The following is a 16,326-nucleotide window of genomic DNA, read 5'->3' on the forward strand; positions in this document are numbered from 1 at the left end:
ATGTATGTTATCTTAGACTAGAGCAGGGGATCCTCTGTTTACAGTTTTTCACCTATGTATATTTCATGTATGCCTGTATACTTATATAGTGAAATCTACAAAGTTTTCCAACCAATCTAGGACTGTTCTCATACATCTGACAGTGGATTATAGTCCACAGGAACTAGTATTTGAGAACAAATTTGTTAGCTTTTAAGAAGCCAAAAACTCCTGTTTATTTTTGCAGTGAAGAGCCCCGTGGCGCAGAGTGGTAAGCTGCAGTACTGCAGCCCATGCTCTGCTCACGACCTGAGTTCAGTCCTGACGGAAGGCGAGTTCAGGTAGCCGGCTCAAGGCTGGCTCAGCCTTCCATCCTTCTGAGGTCGGTAAAATGAGTACCCAGTTTCCTGGGGGAAAAGGGTAGATGGCTGGGGAAGGCAATGGCAAACCACCTCATAACAAAAAGTCTGACAAGAAAACATCATGATGCGATGTCCCCTCATGGGTCAGTAATGACTCGGTGCTTGCACAGGAGGACTACCTTTACCTATTTTTGCAGCAACAGACTAACGTAATTGGTTCCGTTGCCTCTTCGGAATGAATACGTTATGGGAGTGAACTTCATTGGATATACCGGTTAGCTTGAATCTTGACTTCTTACATCTGCCATAGAAATATCTGCCATGAGCCAGCCATGTGTCTGTGTTGAACCTGCATTATCAAGCCAGTGGCCCATTGAACCTAATATTGAGTCCTGTGACTGGCAGCTGCAGTCTGAGATATTGGCCAGGGGTCTTTTCCAGCCTCACTATTTAAGATCATTTTAATGGGTGATGCCGAGGATTGAACCAGGAATTTCCTGCATTCACAGCTGGAGCTATGCCACTGAGCTATCGCTACTCCCCTGATACAGGAAAAAAGATGTTCAGAGTTGGAAAACACTTTACAGGTTGGGCTATATAAATGATGCTGCTTGGGCCAGGGATGGAGGAGGCATCTTCGTATTTGTTATGATTCCGTACACCCATTATTCCATCTTTATATCATTCTCTGCTCAGCCTCTTTCCCAGCCTGGATGTGGCTAATGAATCCAGTGCTGTAGACCACACACCTGGCCCTAGCAGGTCATTTAAGTCCTGATTGCTCCATTAAAGTGGGTTGAATAACTCTCTCTCTCTCCCCCCGCCCATCTCTCCCTCTAGGCTTTTGAGCAACAACAAGATAGCAACCCTGAAGAATGGCTCTTTCTTCGGACTGCGTGCTCTCGAGAAGCTGTAAGTGCCAATCGTGCCATTGTTGGTTCTGGGCAGTTCTGGGAATCCTAATGAAGGGCCTGGGGAATTAGCAAAATGCAGCCAAAGCAAAACAGAAATGGGGGGGGGGAGCGGGTAAAGGGATTTAATTTCCACTGTAAGAACCAGAGAAAAGGGAAATGCTTACATTTCTGGATTCTTGGTGAAGCAAATGAAAGGGTTGCGACTGTGGTTTTAAATGTGTGTATATGGATGAAGAGTTGATTGGCTTTATATTAGCAAGGGACCAAGGGGAGGTTGTAAATCTGGATAATGGAATGCAAGACTGTGTGTGGACTTGTATTCTGCAATGGTGCTGCCTTCAGTGGATTATACTTTGGCAGATCCTGTCGCCTAAAGCTGCTCTTTGCCACCATGTGGTCTAGAAACTTGCAGGAAAGTGATGGGTTTGTGGGAAAGGAATTCAAGATCCCATAGCCGGCTTTTGGCCTGAGCAAGTGTTATGCCTTTATCAGATCTGATAATTATTTGTAAGAGTTGACAGTGAGTGCTTTGAATGAGGCATTTTTGGTGCTGTGATTTCAAGCTACGCCCTCTTGATATTTGCAGGATGATGTCCTAAAATACGGTTATGACAGCACCTTTCTGTGCACTTGTGGCAAAAGAGATGCACTGTTGTGTATTATATTGTTTTGCATATTCTGAACCGAAGGGAAAATGTATTGTTATGTATAGCCCATTTCTAACGAGAAGATCCATGAGTATTACTTTACCTAGGTGGGTTCCCTTTGGAGACTTATGGGAGGGATTGTTGAATTGGGGGGCGGGGGTGTATACATGAGCTGGCACAACACAAGTGGAGACAGAAAAGCACACCTACAAGGCAGCAACATCACTACCCCACATCGGATCCCAGAGGGAAAGGTCCTGCAGCCTCAAGGTGCTTCAGTGAACCCAAAGCCGTGGATCTCTGCATCCCTCTCTCCATCTCTAGCAGAATCTAAGCTGTGTGTTCTTTTCACACAAGCACATATCTTCCCCTTCCTTGCATGTAGGAGAAGAGAGGTTACCCAGTACCATCTCCATCTTCTACCACGTAAGGCCCATTAAGGAGAACTCTGCACTCACTAAGACACATCACAGTTCTTTTTGTCATGCAAGAGAGACTGGTCCACAGAACTGATCCTTGCAGCAGTATTCTGAATCTGATCTTGGCCAATTCTGATGATAAGTCTAAAGTTATACGTTTACTTTCTAACCATGATGTGTTTGTGACAGTCCGAGCAGATGGATTTGCAGTGGCTGTCTGAAAGCAGAGGAGAAAGTTAGTTGAAATAACTATACGTGCCTGACGCATAACTTGGAGTTGGTAATAGGCTGGATGAGGATGAATGAGCTGAACCTGAAACCTAACAAGACAGTTCTCTGGGTTAGCAGAAAGGCAGACCAGGAATTTGAGATCTCTTCTGTTTTGGATGGGGCTAGTCTTCCCTTGAAATGCCATGTTCACAGCTTGGGAGTGCATCTCAACACAGCAGTCACCTTAAAAAAACCAGGTGGCCATGGTGGCTTGGAGTGCTTTCAATCGGTAGATCAGTTGTGCCCATTCCTGGGCCAGTGATCCATGCTATAGTTACATCTAGATTGGACTATTTCAATGCACTCTGCTTGGAACTACTCATGAAATGCCTTTGGAAACTGCAGCTAGACGGCTGGTTGAGGCCAGCTGTTGAGATCATGTGACCTGATATTACAGCAATTACATTGACTACCAATCTGCACCTGAGCACAATTCAAGGTGTTGGTTTTGGCCTTTAATGCCCTACGTGGCTTGGGATCAGGGTGTCTGAAGACCACCTTCTCTCGTATGTTCCTGCCCAGGAACTAAGATCACAGGGAGAGGCACTCCTGACTGTCCTATCAGCTAAAGAAGCTCACCTGGTGTGTACACAAGAGAGTGCCTTTTCGGTGGCAATCCCATGACTATGGAACAGCACCCCCAGGGAGGTGCGTCTTGCTCCCTCTCTGCCAATCTTCAGGAAGCTGCTGAAGCTGGTTTTGTTTAGGTTTGCATTTTAATTAACTTTGGTTTTATGTTCATTGGCAGTCATAAACTATCTTTTTAAATGTTGTCTTACTCCTTTTATGACTTTTTAAAAATTAATTTTATTTTATTTATGTTGTAAGCTGCCTTGAGTTCCTGCAGGGTAGGAAAATGGCAAGCAAGCAAGCAAGCAAGCAAGCAAGCAAGCAAGCAAGCAAGCAAGCAAACAAACAAACAAACAAACAAACAAACAAACAAACAGTCATTTCTTAAAGTGTATTAAACTTTCTGAACTCAGTAAATGATTAGAGTTTGCAATGACTGTTAATAATGACTTTAATCATTGCTTGTTGGACCCCAGTGGGTTCTAAGCAGAGTTTCACATCCATGGACTTCAATGGACTTTGGAGGGTGTAAACCCACTTAGGATTGCCCTGTAAGTAGGTGAAGAACCTGTGAAATAAAAGTAACTATTTAGATGGCCACATTCATGCTGGTTTTTTCCCTACATTGCTTGGTTGATTATGACATGAAGTGAAGCCTATTCCAGATGTTCTTTCAGTGTCTGGATTGCATGCACTTTACCTTTCCCAGCTCCAATGCAGTTAGCTGAAGGTCAGAGTTATTGTCCATGCACATACAGCTGAGTGCGTAAGGCTTTCTATGGGTTTGTTCCATTCCAGCCTTCCCATGAATGCGCGAGGTTGGGGCAAGACCTGTTGCCACAATCCTGCTCCTACCCCAAGCATTTACTGTACCATATTAATGATCTGAATGGGCCTTCTGATGTGTAGCATTAATCAAGAACCACACGGGCGGGGCAGTCAATGCCTGGGCCTTGAAAGGCGAGAGCGGCGCTGTCCTCCTGGCAGGGAAACTGGTGAGAGCAAAAGAGCATTCTGGGAAGGCCGATCTGTGGGGCCTGGTGTGAAAAGCAACATTGTCCCTCTCAAACAAAGTCAACTTTCTTATCTCTTAATGAAAGGCATCTCTGTAGCTCAGGGCTTTCATAAGGGGAGATTTATGGATCTGATCGGTAGGTATGTACGTCAGGGAGAAAGGGGCTGACACACTGAAGAGGGTTTGTTCCAAGATGCCGCGCTTAGGCAAACCTCTCGCATTCCACCAGCAAGTGTGAGATGATGCATTGAATGAGGCTGGGATGTACAACTTCTGCGGATTGGGGTGGGGTTTTGATGCAGAGCAGAGCCCTTTGATGCCCTTTAGGGAGATCCAACCAGTGGTGTGCAAACATTTTTTAAAAATAAGATATGGAATCCACTGAGCACATTTAAATGTTTTGGGATGTGGTTATGTTGACCATACCCAAGACACAGGCATATCTATCACACACTTTCTCGCACCAAAGCTTTCTCCCAACAACTGCTGAAGATGTGCCCCAGTCATATCCCACAAGTCCCCCTTCAGTTAATCACACCATTCAAGGGATGTGCTATAAACTGACTGGCCCTTGGAATCCATTGGTTCCTTCTGAATAACATTTTATTATGTTTTTTATTATTTTTCCAAATAGAAAAGAAAAGATAGATATAAGATAAAAGGAGCAAGAAAGTTTTCAGTACAATCTCAGTAGGCTTGCTTATATCAACATTATAGTTCTCCAAGTTTTCTAATTAATCTCAATACAATTGTAACTGTAAGTCTGATATTTCATACATTATTGCCATCTTGTTGGATTCTATTCTGTACATTTATTATTTATCCATTTGTAAAAGGGATTCCAAGGTGTAAAAAAGTCTTCTTCTGCTTGTCCATTCAATATGGAAGTTAATTTGCCCATTTCTGCAGTTTCCATTATCTTCTCTATTAGTTCCTCCTGTTTAGGTATTGCTTGTTGCTTCCAGTAGGACGCAAATAGAATTCTAGCAGCAGTTACTACATGAATAGTAAAATGCATCTGTTCTTTGTTTATGTCCAGCATACAGTTTAACAAAAAACTCTCTGGTTTGAGAGCAATTGAAATGTGTAACATAGTTTGTATCAAGTCATGCACCATTATCCAATACTTATGCACCTCCTTACAGGATCACCACATATGAAAAAATGTCCCTGTATGTTCCCCACATTTCCAACATTTATTTGACACATTTTTATACACTTTGGCCAATCTATCCGGTGTTAGATACCACCTGTAAAACATCTTGTATAAGTTCTCTTTAAACGCAACAGATTTAGTTATTTTCACATTCACTTTCCATATTTTGCTCCATTGTGCTGAGTCAATGTTATTTCCTAGATTTTGTATCCTTCTGAATAACTATAGGAATACACTGCATTTCTGTATGGTTGCTAGAATGCTCTCAGACAAGATTGATCGCTTGCTTATGCAGTAGTGTTGAGAGTGTGTCCCTGGCTGGCCAAACAGGAAAGCTCTGCCCTTTGAAATGGCTCCCCCTTCCCCATTCTAGGGACCACTTGGAAATTCAGTGCATTCCAATAAGCTGCCCGTTAAAAGACAACAGCATGTTCTCCAGTCCATGCAAGTCAGGTGGAGGAGAGAAGGGATGATGCTTTTGCTAAAATTGAAAATCAGTTGCCCATCCTCTTTCTTCTTTTAAAAGAGAACAAATCCAGGAAGGGTAAATGGAGCAGTCACGAGGCAAAGACTAGAGAAGACTCTTGCTGGTTTTACTTGTCTTCTCCTGACGATAAAATCTCAAGACAAGGGTGCATTCAGACATAAGGATACATCTTGACATCTTTGTCATTAGGGGAATGAACCTCGATAACCGTTGGGCCCATGCACTCCATCCCCCTTTTTCCTTTGCTCTTGGCTCAGGATGACTTCCGAGTTTGACTTCCTAGTTTGAAGCAAATCAAACCGTAGTTTGTCATTGTGCAAATGAATCTGGGAGGAATCCTCAAGCTCATGTATTCCTTTCCCCTCCTGTCCTTGCAGACAGCAAACTAACCCAAGACTTAAGCTGCCCAAGTAAAACGCTGCAGATGAACTATGGTTGGTTTCTTGCCTACAAACCAGGATCTCACACCTTAAGCTTGTTTGTATGGTACATATGGTATGCATGGCATCATCTATAGTTGAGATGTAATGACAAGCTGTGGTTTGTTTTGAACCAGGAAGTCTTCATTCATGCTTGGGGTGGGGAGAGCGAGCGGATGAACCCCAGTCTTTCCAAGGCTTGTTCTGAAAGATGAAAAACCAAGGGACATCATTGCATCCGAATGCAGTCATCTGCAGGGAGGAACTCGACAGAATTTAAAGAGTTTTGTCTTCAGGTGGTTGCATTAAGTGTATATTGTTGATTTATTTTTCTCAGGGCTAGGTCTACTAGTGGTTACTAGCCATGTTGACTAAGGCAGTAAATCTCTAAATGCCAGTGCCGACATCGAGGGAAGGTCTTGGCATCTGTTCCTTGTTGATGGCCCTCCAGAGTAACTGGGTGACCACTGTGTGAAACAGGATGTGTGACTACATAGACCATTGGTCTGATCCAGGAAGGCTCTTCTTATGCTCTTATTCCAAATGTTTCTACCTTACTTTTCAGCTGCTGATTCCGAAGGTTGCTTAGAAGTCATTCAAATCTCAGCAATCAAATGGCAACACAAGCAGTAAACTCAGCAGAAAAACATAATTACACTAAAGTTCTGGAGAAATAGGTCTGGCGTATTAGAAATCATAAAGTTTGGCTCCAGGAAGATGAACCAAAGAGTGCATGGGATGAGGTGCCTCATCTGAAAAGGCCCATGTTCCTAGTAGCTATGTATTTCATTTCCAAAGATGAGGGCATTTAGAGTCAGGTCTCCCACAAACAACTGTTGGAACACAGGGCTTTCAGATACGCTGGGCTCAAGCCATTTAGGGCTTCAGAAGATAAACCTAACATTCCGAATGGTCCTCAGAGACAAACTGGTAGCCACTGAAATTCTAAGTACTTTAAGCTTCTCTGCAGATTCCTTCTTTTTCAAGCTGGACACACAAATTGGGGAGGAAATTGAGAAGTTCAGATGTCAGGCAATCTTTGGCTCAAGGGCCACCATGGACTCCCCCATATCCGAAGAAGGATAGAGGTTGGGGGCACATACATTGAGAAAACACTCCAGGCTCATCTGCCTAGATGCAGCCAGTAGATATTGTCCAGCTGTATTCCCAGACATCCGTCCACAGCCCCATGTGCGTGGGGTCGGGAAGCAATTGTATTGACAACTGACACAATATTGAGGTCTGAGTTCTTAAATAGTGTGATTATATTTTCCAAGTAGAGAACATTTACTAAAGGACTTTGGTGTCCTATGTATGACATGCCCAGGAAGAAGGCCTTTTCTTAAACTTGCCTGATCTGTGTTGGTCAAAACGGAGCCCAGCTCCCTGGAACTAGAGCGGTGTGAACGTGCCCTCTGATTGCTCTCTTTTGCATTGTGAAGACTCTAAGGCCTAGCTGTTTCCTTATTGCCTAATGGAAGCTATTTTGTTAATGCCTATTTGTTTGATTCTCTTTCCCCTCTTTATTTTTGAAGTTTGGGGTCATCACCACCCCTTGATCCTGGCACAAAGCTCTCATTAATGGCAAAGGATTACTGCTCACCCAAGGGGCAAGCAACAGCGGGGTTGATTTTTAGAGTCTCTCCCTCTTGTGCTCTGTCTGCCCAGGGTTTCTGAGGAGAAAGTCTAGCAAATCTGTGCTCCCAGGCACCTTTTCTCCCCCCCCCGAAATTCCCACTTCCGCTTGCCACCCTCCCCCAAGCTTTATGTTTGCTAGGCAACCCTTGAACTTGACTTCTAAGCCTCTATTCTCCTTTCTGGTTTCCTCCTCCCACTTTTGACTGGAAAACTGTGTCTAATTGGTTTGGACCCCGGGGTGCTGAAAATCTCTTTAAAGTCTCATTGTTCCATGAGCCCTGAACAAACAGCCAGTCCTGATCCCAGTGCGCACAAGGCAGTATTAACCCCACGGTCAACTCTGGAATGTTCAAATTATGCTGGGAGACCAGAGCTGTCAGTCACAGGGAGCCGTGCCCGCCCGAGTGCCCTCTGCTCTGGATTGCGGCTCATACTCTCCCAGCAGCAGTGCGCTATGCTGTTCTGGGGGGTAATTGGACAAGACGAGAGCTGGGATTATGTCTTCGCCTTTTGAGCTACAGAGAGAAAAGCCTGCAGTGGTTAGTTGGTTTTTTTAAAGAGAGAGACAGAGAGAGAGGCACGCTGGGGCTCGGGGACTTCCCAGAAGCAGGGGTTGATTTCAGCCAGCGAGTACCAGCATTTAAACACCAGAATCTCTTCTCAGTGTAAATGCTGAGTTCTGGGAGATGGGAAGTTATTTCAGAGGGTCCAGGACGGAATCCTGAACCTGAATCCTACCTCCAGTGATATAAGCCCAGTGAATTCCCGCATGTCTGAGGGATTTGGGAGGCTGAAGGGCCAGAGCCCTGATCTCCATCAATTCTAATTATTGAAGTTATTCCTCCTAATCTAAACAGTCTGGGGCCAGAATACTTAAAAAATTGCCTTTTCCCATATGTTCCTCCTTGATAATTAAGATCTTCTGGGCAGGTTGTTCTTTGCTGCGGCAAGGTGGAAAGCTGCAAGAGAGACAAATTCTGGGGTGCAGTTCTTTCCTTGCAGAGGTTTGCTTGGTGCCTCCTTTTGTTAGTTTTAGACACCAGGCGAAAACATTTGGTTTTTAAAAGAAGATTTTTGGGGAGTGATTTTCCAAGCGTGCTTGTATGTGCTACAATGGAAACCACCTCGTGAACCCAGCAGATTTGAGAGTGCGAGTGCGGGATATATATGTTTTAAATAAATTAATCTCCAATGTGTAGGTCCAGCTGTGGTTACTGGGTAGACAAAGGGAAGAATGCCTTCTGTAAATGTTCAGAGTCATGCTTTTATTGACTCATGTGAAGTCGAAGAAAATCAGAGGCCTCGATTCAGGTCAGAACTTGTGAAAGGGGGATTTTACCTGACCCCCTAATGTTATTTTTTGAACCTGAAGTGGCTGCCTGGAATCGCCTTTTTCAGTTGCCACTTACTAAAGGGGGATGGGATGTCCTGGGAGGTGCTACTTGGCCTATTGGGGAAACCCGCTGAGAAGTGTGGGAGTGCTCTTGGGGCGATGCAATGACATCATTTCTGGGAAGTGACGTAATCGTGTGCCCCGGGAGCACGCCCGAAGGGCCCTTTCCTACGCTCTTTCCGTCCACTGGCCAGATGAGTGGTGGTGGAGGGTGGGAGTGGGGGATACCCCGCTACGACCGGGGGACTGGTAACCCTATCTACTTTACATTCCTCCCTAATTTGGATTGTTTCTAAAAGTAGTTCCTGAATCGGCACATGTGCAGTTTGCTGCAGTTTTCAGTTCTTTTGTTTCATTTCTATGAGTTGGATCCAGGCTAAATTTTCCGCGAATAGAAGAGGAGGCCAATTTCCACCATTCTCCCTTTCCATTCCAGAACTCCTCCTCATGTCATTCCTCAGAAGCGCAACTTTCCAAAGAGCAATATTTCATGGAGATCACTGGGCTGCACTGGACCAGTGAAGGCAGAAAAGTTCTGCTGCACTGATGGAAAATTTATTTTTTTCCATATGCTTTTTATTAATTTTAAATAAGAATACATACACATAAACATAACACCATGGGATAGTAGGGGGGGTATCAAGAAAGATAATATAAAACAAAATTACATACTTATGTATTATATTCATTTTCCATCTTTACAATTCTTCCTCTTTATAACTTCTTTTCATTATTCTAGAACTAGTTCTCCTATAAGACTACTCCAGAGGAGTTAGCCGTGTTAGTCTGTAGTAGCAAAATCAAAAAGAGTCCAGTAGCACCTTTAAGACTAACCAATTTTATTGAAGCATAAGCTTTCGAGAATCAAGTTCTCTTCGTCAGATGCGTGATCTGAACTCTGCTTAGTTCTAGCAAACATTTTCTCTTTCCTTTCTTTTTTATTTTTCCTTCCCAATCTCTTTTCCTTTCTTTTTTCCTTCCTATCAGTTCTCCTTTGGTTGGTACATCTATCTTCTTCCAATATCTGGCATATACTGTTCTTGCTGCCGTGATTATATGCAATACACGCTGATAGAAAATTTAATCTGGATCCAAGTCTATGTCTCACCCCCCCCCCTTGTGTTAACCTTGTGTGCATGCGCCCTGAAGAAACGCTGCAGAAAAGAAACTTAATGGTACAGGTGGTTGCATCAAAGGCCATTCTGTGTGGTGTTCTACTGATTCACATGCACACTCTTGTTTATTGGTAACACAGCACACAAAAAGAGTGCCGTTCGAACTGTAAACACAATAGCATATGAACCTGTCTGATCTCAAATCAGACTATTGGGCCTGTATTGTCTATTCTCACTGATAGTAGATTTCAAGACCCAAACACTTGCAGTTCAAAATCCTTTAGTTGGAGATATCAGAGACTGAACTTGGGAACTGCTTCATGAGAGGCATGTTCTCTACCATGGAGCTATGGCCCCTTCTCTATATTGTCCCATGGAGTGTCAGTATATGGGGAGCAGGGATTGTGTGTGGAAGGGAAACCATGGTATAGTGTCATGGTTAGAGTATTGGCCTAGGATCTGGGAGACCCCGATCCAAATTCCCATGGAAGCTTGCTGGGTGACCTTGGGCCACTAACCTACGTCACAGAGTTGTTGTTGTTGTGAGCATAGAATAGAAGTGGGGAGAACAATGGTGTAAGCTGTTTTTGGTTCCCGTGTGTGTGTGTGTGTGGCGGGGGGGGGGGGAGTATGGAATAAGTATCTAGATAAATAAATGTCCCATCAAGCACAATGTGGTCTTTTCTGCCTGGCAGCAGCTCTTCAGAGCCTTGGGTAGAGAGAGGTCATCTCCAGCAACTGCTGCCTGCTAAGATTTAGCTGGGAGTGCCAAGAACTGAACTTGGGAACATACAAACCTGCAAACATGATAAAGCCCCCACGTGTGCTGATGCTGAGCTGTAGCTCCATCCACATAGCTTTAACATGTCAGAGGCATCGGTGGTGTATTACAGAAGCAGGAATGGCGAAAGGGCAAGGAATCGCCTCTTCGTTTTACTGCCTAAGTATTGAGGAATTGGGAGATGTCGCTTCTTTGTGGTGGATTCACTCACTGCTTGGCCTCTCTGCTGATGGGACTAGCAAAGAAGGGTCCATTAGTGCCAATTGAGATGATGGCCTTTGTGTCCTTGACAGGCTTGTGTCCTGTGGTTCACTCCTCTCCAACTTCTCAAGCAACAGGCGGATGGGAACAGCGTTTCAATCACTGCGAACCCGAGTTGGGCTTGAACCCCTGACCCAGGGAACGAGAGGAATTCTCCTTCAGGGGCTGGGGCTGGCGTTCTGTGAGTCTTCATCATATCTCCCACAGAGCAGTGGAAAGGAATCATGCTGTGTGTGAGAGAGAGAAAGAGACAGAGACATATCATTCTTGTAACCCTTTTTGCCCTACTGTCCCACCTGTCTGATAGAAGACGGAATGGCTTGGAATTTGCAACTGCTTGCTCCGTAGTGAAGCCTTCAGGCTCAATCCTTGACCAAAATTGAAGGCACGAATGTTCACCAGTTTCCTGGCCCTCCTTGTCTAAAACCTCCAAAAAGAGCAGGTGAGATTTTCAAAATTAAACAGAATCCACACAAAGCTGCTTTATACTGATCCAGGCCATTGGTCTATCGAAGGTCAGTTTTGTCTACTCGGACTGGCAGGGGTTCTTTAGGGTCTCAGGTGGGAGGTCTGTCGAATCACCGTCTACCTAATCCATTTTTTTAAAAGAACTGGAAATGCTGGAAATTGAATCTGGAACCTTGTCTGTGCAAAGCAGCTGCAGTGCGGCTGCTAGGCTCTGTGGCGAGCTCACGTAACTTGTAATGTATAGTTTGGCCTTTACATACTAGAGCTTTGTAGGTTGTGCCTCTAAAATGATATAGGCCGTTTTCACACTGCTTACTGGCCACGGAACATTGCGCCAAGCTCCTGGAACGACAGCGTCTTCCTGGCATGATTTTGCACAAGAACTCTCATACGAAATCATGCCAGGAAGATGCTGTCGTTCCAGGAGCTTGGCGCAATGTTCCGTGGCCGGTAAGCAGTGTGAAAACAGCCATAGTGTTCAGTGGATTAGAACAGAGGTGTTGCATGACAGTAGGGTACAATTCTGCAATCAACTGAACTTTTTTGGATATTTCTGGACAATGACAATACAGAAATTTCCTTCCAGTTCACTTCTTTAAATACACACACTTAAAGTTCTTCTTTTGCAGCATATACCCGTATGAGTGAAGCAGCCTTATACTGAGTCAGACCATTGGCCTATCAAGGCCAGTATTGCCTACTCTGACTGGCAGCAGCTCTCCAAGGTCTCAGACTAGAGATCTTCTACATTACTTACTACCTGATTCTTTTTTTTTTTCTGGGGATGCCAGGGACTGAACCTGGGATCTTCTGAATGCAAAACAAGTGCTCTGCCAGAAAGCCACACCACCATCAGCTGTGCATGTTTTAACACAGAAAATTTTAAAGTTAAAGTTTGAAAGTTACATGGCAGCCAACAGGGTTGTAGCATTAATGGAGGGGGATTTATGGGTGTAACTAGAACAAATTAACTTCCTGACAAAGGACTAGCGCCAAAGGACGGATCTTACACAGGGACACAGTCGCTGCCTTTGTGCCTTACTTGTAGTTTTTCCAGTGGTTGCTTGCCAGCTGTTGTGGGATGCTGAATGCCGGTCTAGACAGCCCCTAGTTCTGATCCAGCAGTGCTTTTTTAAGGTTCTGTTCTGTGGGTGGAGTCCCTGAGAACCACTAATCTAAGCATCTGTTCCCTCCAGACCTATGCCCTATTTTGTTTGCATTGCAATGAGCTCATGGCTCTCTGTAGGTTTGCTCCACAGTATATTTGGTTTTCTCATGATCAGTCAATTCAGCTCCAAGTGAAACATGATGTATTTCAGCCTTGGAGAACGGGTGTGTTTATGTGCATGTGTGCATGAGACAGGGGTGCCCTGGCAAGAGCAAACTGTGGCTCATTTCAAGAATCTCATGAGTCCATCATGGCAAAACTGTTTTTTCCCCTGGAGATTTTTCAGTGCAAACATCCCACAGAGTTTGGCCACCTGCTGCTATGGAAGAGAATAGAGCGAAGATACACACTCCAAATGCCAAAATCAACAAGCCCTTTGGGCTGGGATGAAGTGGAGACTTGGCGTCGTGCGGTCCTCGTTTCTTGGCTCGGCGTTTGCAGTGGCTGGAAGGCTCTTGCCATGTGGGATAATTACCCTCTGTGTATACCTAGTGCTGAGCTGGCAAAGGGCTAAGTCTAGTTGGCCTGCTGAACGTGCGGTATGGAAGTTAATTGACACACTTTGAAATGCAATGAAAAAATGGTTGTGTTGGACCACCTGGAGTCGTTTCCAGACAAAGTTACAGCACAGAGCTATTTTTTTAAAGCTTATAATAAGCTAAGCATTTGGCAAGTTTCAATTTGCGAACATTTAATTGAACTAAGATGTGAACAGGAAAAGATGGGGAAAAAATGAGTAGTAACTGAGTTTTTAAAAATTTCTGAGAAGGAAAAAGGTGTTTTCTAGGGAGGCAGGCATGAGTCTATAATTACACTCCCAACAGGTAGAGCATATATGAACATAATAAAGGTGCCTTCTACTGAGTTCAGACCAGTAATACCTCAATCTCAGTATCGTCACTGGAGCAGCACTTTCCAAACTCAGGCAAAGAGTTGTTCCCAATCCTTTGATATGCCAAGAGACTTTTGGACTGGTGTATACTCCTGCTGTACACCCACTGATTAAATGAGTGTACACCAGGAGTATGCACTTCTGTATACTCCTTCTGTGTGTTCACTGTATACTATAGTGCTTGAGCTGAAATGGAGGTGGGCAGAGCATGATGTGAAATTTTTCACTTTCTGTGGAATGTAGCCCCCTCTTTTGGCAGTCGCTCTAAAGCCAAGCTGAAGATGGGAGAACAGTTTTGCGCTCCAGTCATCTCCTATCCAAAGAGACCTTTGCCAAAATCATCTCCAGAGGCCAAATGCCAACACAGAGCAATACACGGAAACATCTCCAGGCTTCCTAGGTGGTGGTTTCCGCTCTTTCTCTCCCCTACGCACACTTGAGTCATTTTAAACAAACCCCCAAACCCAAATTATATGTTAACGTAACCTGCCTACGTCAAAACATATAACTGATTAAAACGGTTTAAATCAGTGTACATAAACTATGACTCCTACTCATCCAACCTCATCATCTAATTCTAATCTGTCACATATGGTCATTAGGAGTGACAGAGGAGGAGAAAAACGATAGACAGGAAAATGAAACGCACTCAGTCAATATGCGCAGCAAGAATAAATCCGAAAAAGGAGACCAGATTTGATTTTGAAAGTCCAATTTTCCATGCTTCAGCCCTATGAATTCCTCCTTTGTACGCAGCATGTTGTGTTTTATAATGACTTTGGGGGAGGGGGTTACAAGACATTTAGAGTCACCTATGAACAATGGCTAGTCTCCCCGGTTTCTTTCTTTGCAAAAGCAAATGGGTCTGGGGCACCCGATTCCAATCGGAGCAGTGGTGCAAATGCACCGTCTTTTCTAAATCCACGGCTTTCTTAATTCAGGCAGTTTCTGCCAGTCCTCATGTTATGCCTTTACATGTTTGTAATGTGGGGGCGGTATTGCAATTGTGCATGCTTCAAACCAAACTGGCTAATCGGTGCACTGATAGTCCGATCAAACTTAATCACCTTGATTCAGCCGGGAGTTCCGCTGACATCGATGGGGCTGTGGACAGAACTTGCCCATGCCGACTGAAGCCTTTTTGCAACCCCATTTTCAGTGTTGTTGCACATCTTGGAAGGACGGGAAAGCAGCTCCAAACATTCTCGAGGCCAAATGGTAAATGAATTGCTAGCCATGCAAGAAGGTGGATATATAACTGCATTTTCATTTTTTTAAAGTCTCCCCTCCCCCATTTTTCCGCATAAAGTTTGACGTATTTGGGAATGGCTGTTTCACATTTTTGCCTTTCCTCAAGACAGGAAACGTTGTGGGTGTGAGCAAGGGAGCAGGACAAGCCCTAAATCCCTTTGGCCTCAGCCAGAGGGGAGGGGGTCATCTTCGTTGGCTGGCTGGCTGTTGGGCCATTCATCTTCCTTTCCTCCAGAGAGCCACTGTCCTCCTTTTTTCTGCCTTTGATCTGCAGGTGCTCTGTGGGCTTCCTGCTTCCTTTGCTTTCCTTACAAGTATGTCTTTACTCCCAAGCAGGCTGTTTGCTCTCCTGCTCAGAGAAATTAGCTGAGGATGGTTTCAGATGGGTAGTTGTGTTGGTCTGTAGTGGAAGAGCAAGATCTGGGTCCGATAGCACCTTAAAGACCAACTAGATTTTCAGGGTATGAACTTTGAAGAGCCAGCACTCTCTTTTTCTGGACTTTGCACCCCTGCTCTATCAAGCTAATTACAACATGTATTAGGGCCGTCGTCACACGGGCATCTCTTCCGTTAAATTTACAGCATATAGCGTCCTACCTGTTATCGGCACAGTAACGTTTCTTTGGGTCATCTAACGGCTCTTCGCGCCACCAGCTGTCCACACCGAAGCACTCTGTTCTGTTCTCTCTAACCGCGCAGAAGCAGCTCCTCCCCCCCTTTTTTTTATTATTCTGGTGTTTAATTCCGCTATAACGGAATAACAGCATATAAACATTCCGTTAGAGCAAAACATTATGACACTTTTGTTTTTCCAACTTTGAAATTATATAAATAGCCCTTTGCCCGCAGAAAACTCCCTGTCTGACGTGATCCCCAGCGCTGAAGACTCTGCCATGGCGATTGAGTCATTTTTACTTCAGCAGAAAGTTTGCATTGTGTTATGTCGTTATGGCGTTATAAGGACATAATAAAATAAAAAAAAGGGGAGTCGCAGGAAGAAATGGATTCTGGGATTGAAGGGAGGGCATAGGACATTGCGAGGCGAAATACATCGATGTGAGGCATTCACACTGAGGCACAAAATAGCGCAACTATCAAGCACAAAGCAGAAGAGAGAAAAT

General features: G+C 44.4%; 1 protein-coding gene across 2 annotated transcripts in view; it reads left to right on the forward strand.

The window, feature by feature from the left end:
* Nucleotides 1-16,326, forward strand: part of ADGRA2 (adhesion G protein-coupled receptor A2) — a 115,781-nt gene that overhangs the window by 34,535 nt on the left and 64,920 nt on the right. For both annotated transcript variants that reach the window (XM_054997199.1, XM_054997200.1), the window contains exon 2: nucleotides 1,182-1,253. In XM_054997199.1, coding sequence (XP_054853174.1) covers nucleotides 1,182-1,253 — 72 coding nt within the window. The remainder of the gene's footprint in view (nucleotides 1-1,181; nucleotides 1,254-16,326) is intronic.

The sequence above is a fragment of the Eublepharis macularius genome, chromosome 14 (genome assembly GCF_028583425.1).
Source record: "Eublepharis macularius isolate TG4126 chromosome 14, MPM_Emac_v1.0, whole genome shotgun sequence".
Classification (NCBI taxonomy): Eukaryota; Metazoa; Chordata; class Lepidosauria; order Squamata; family Eublepharidae; genus Eublepharis; species Eublepharis macularius.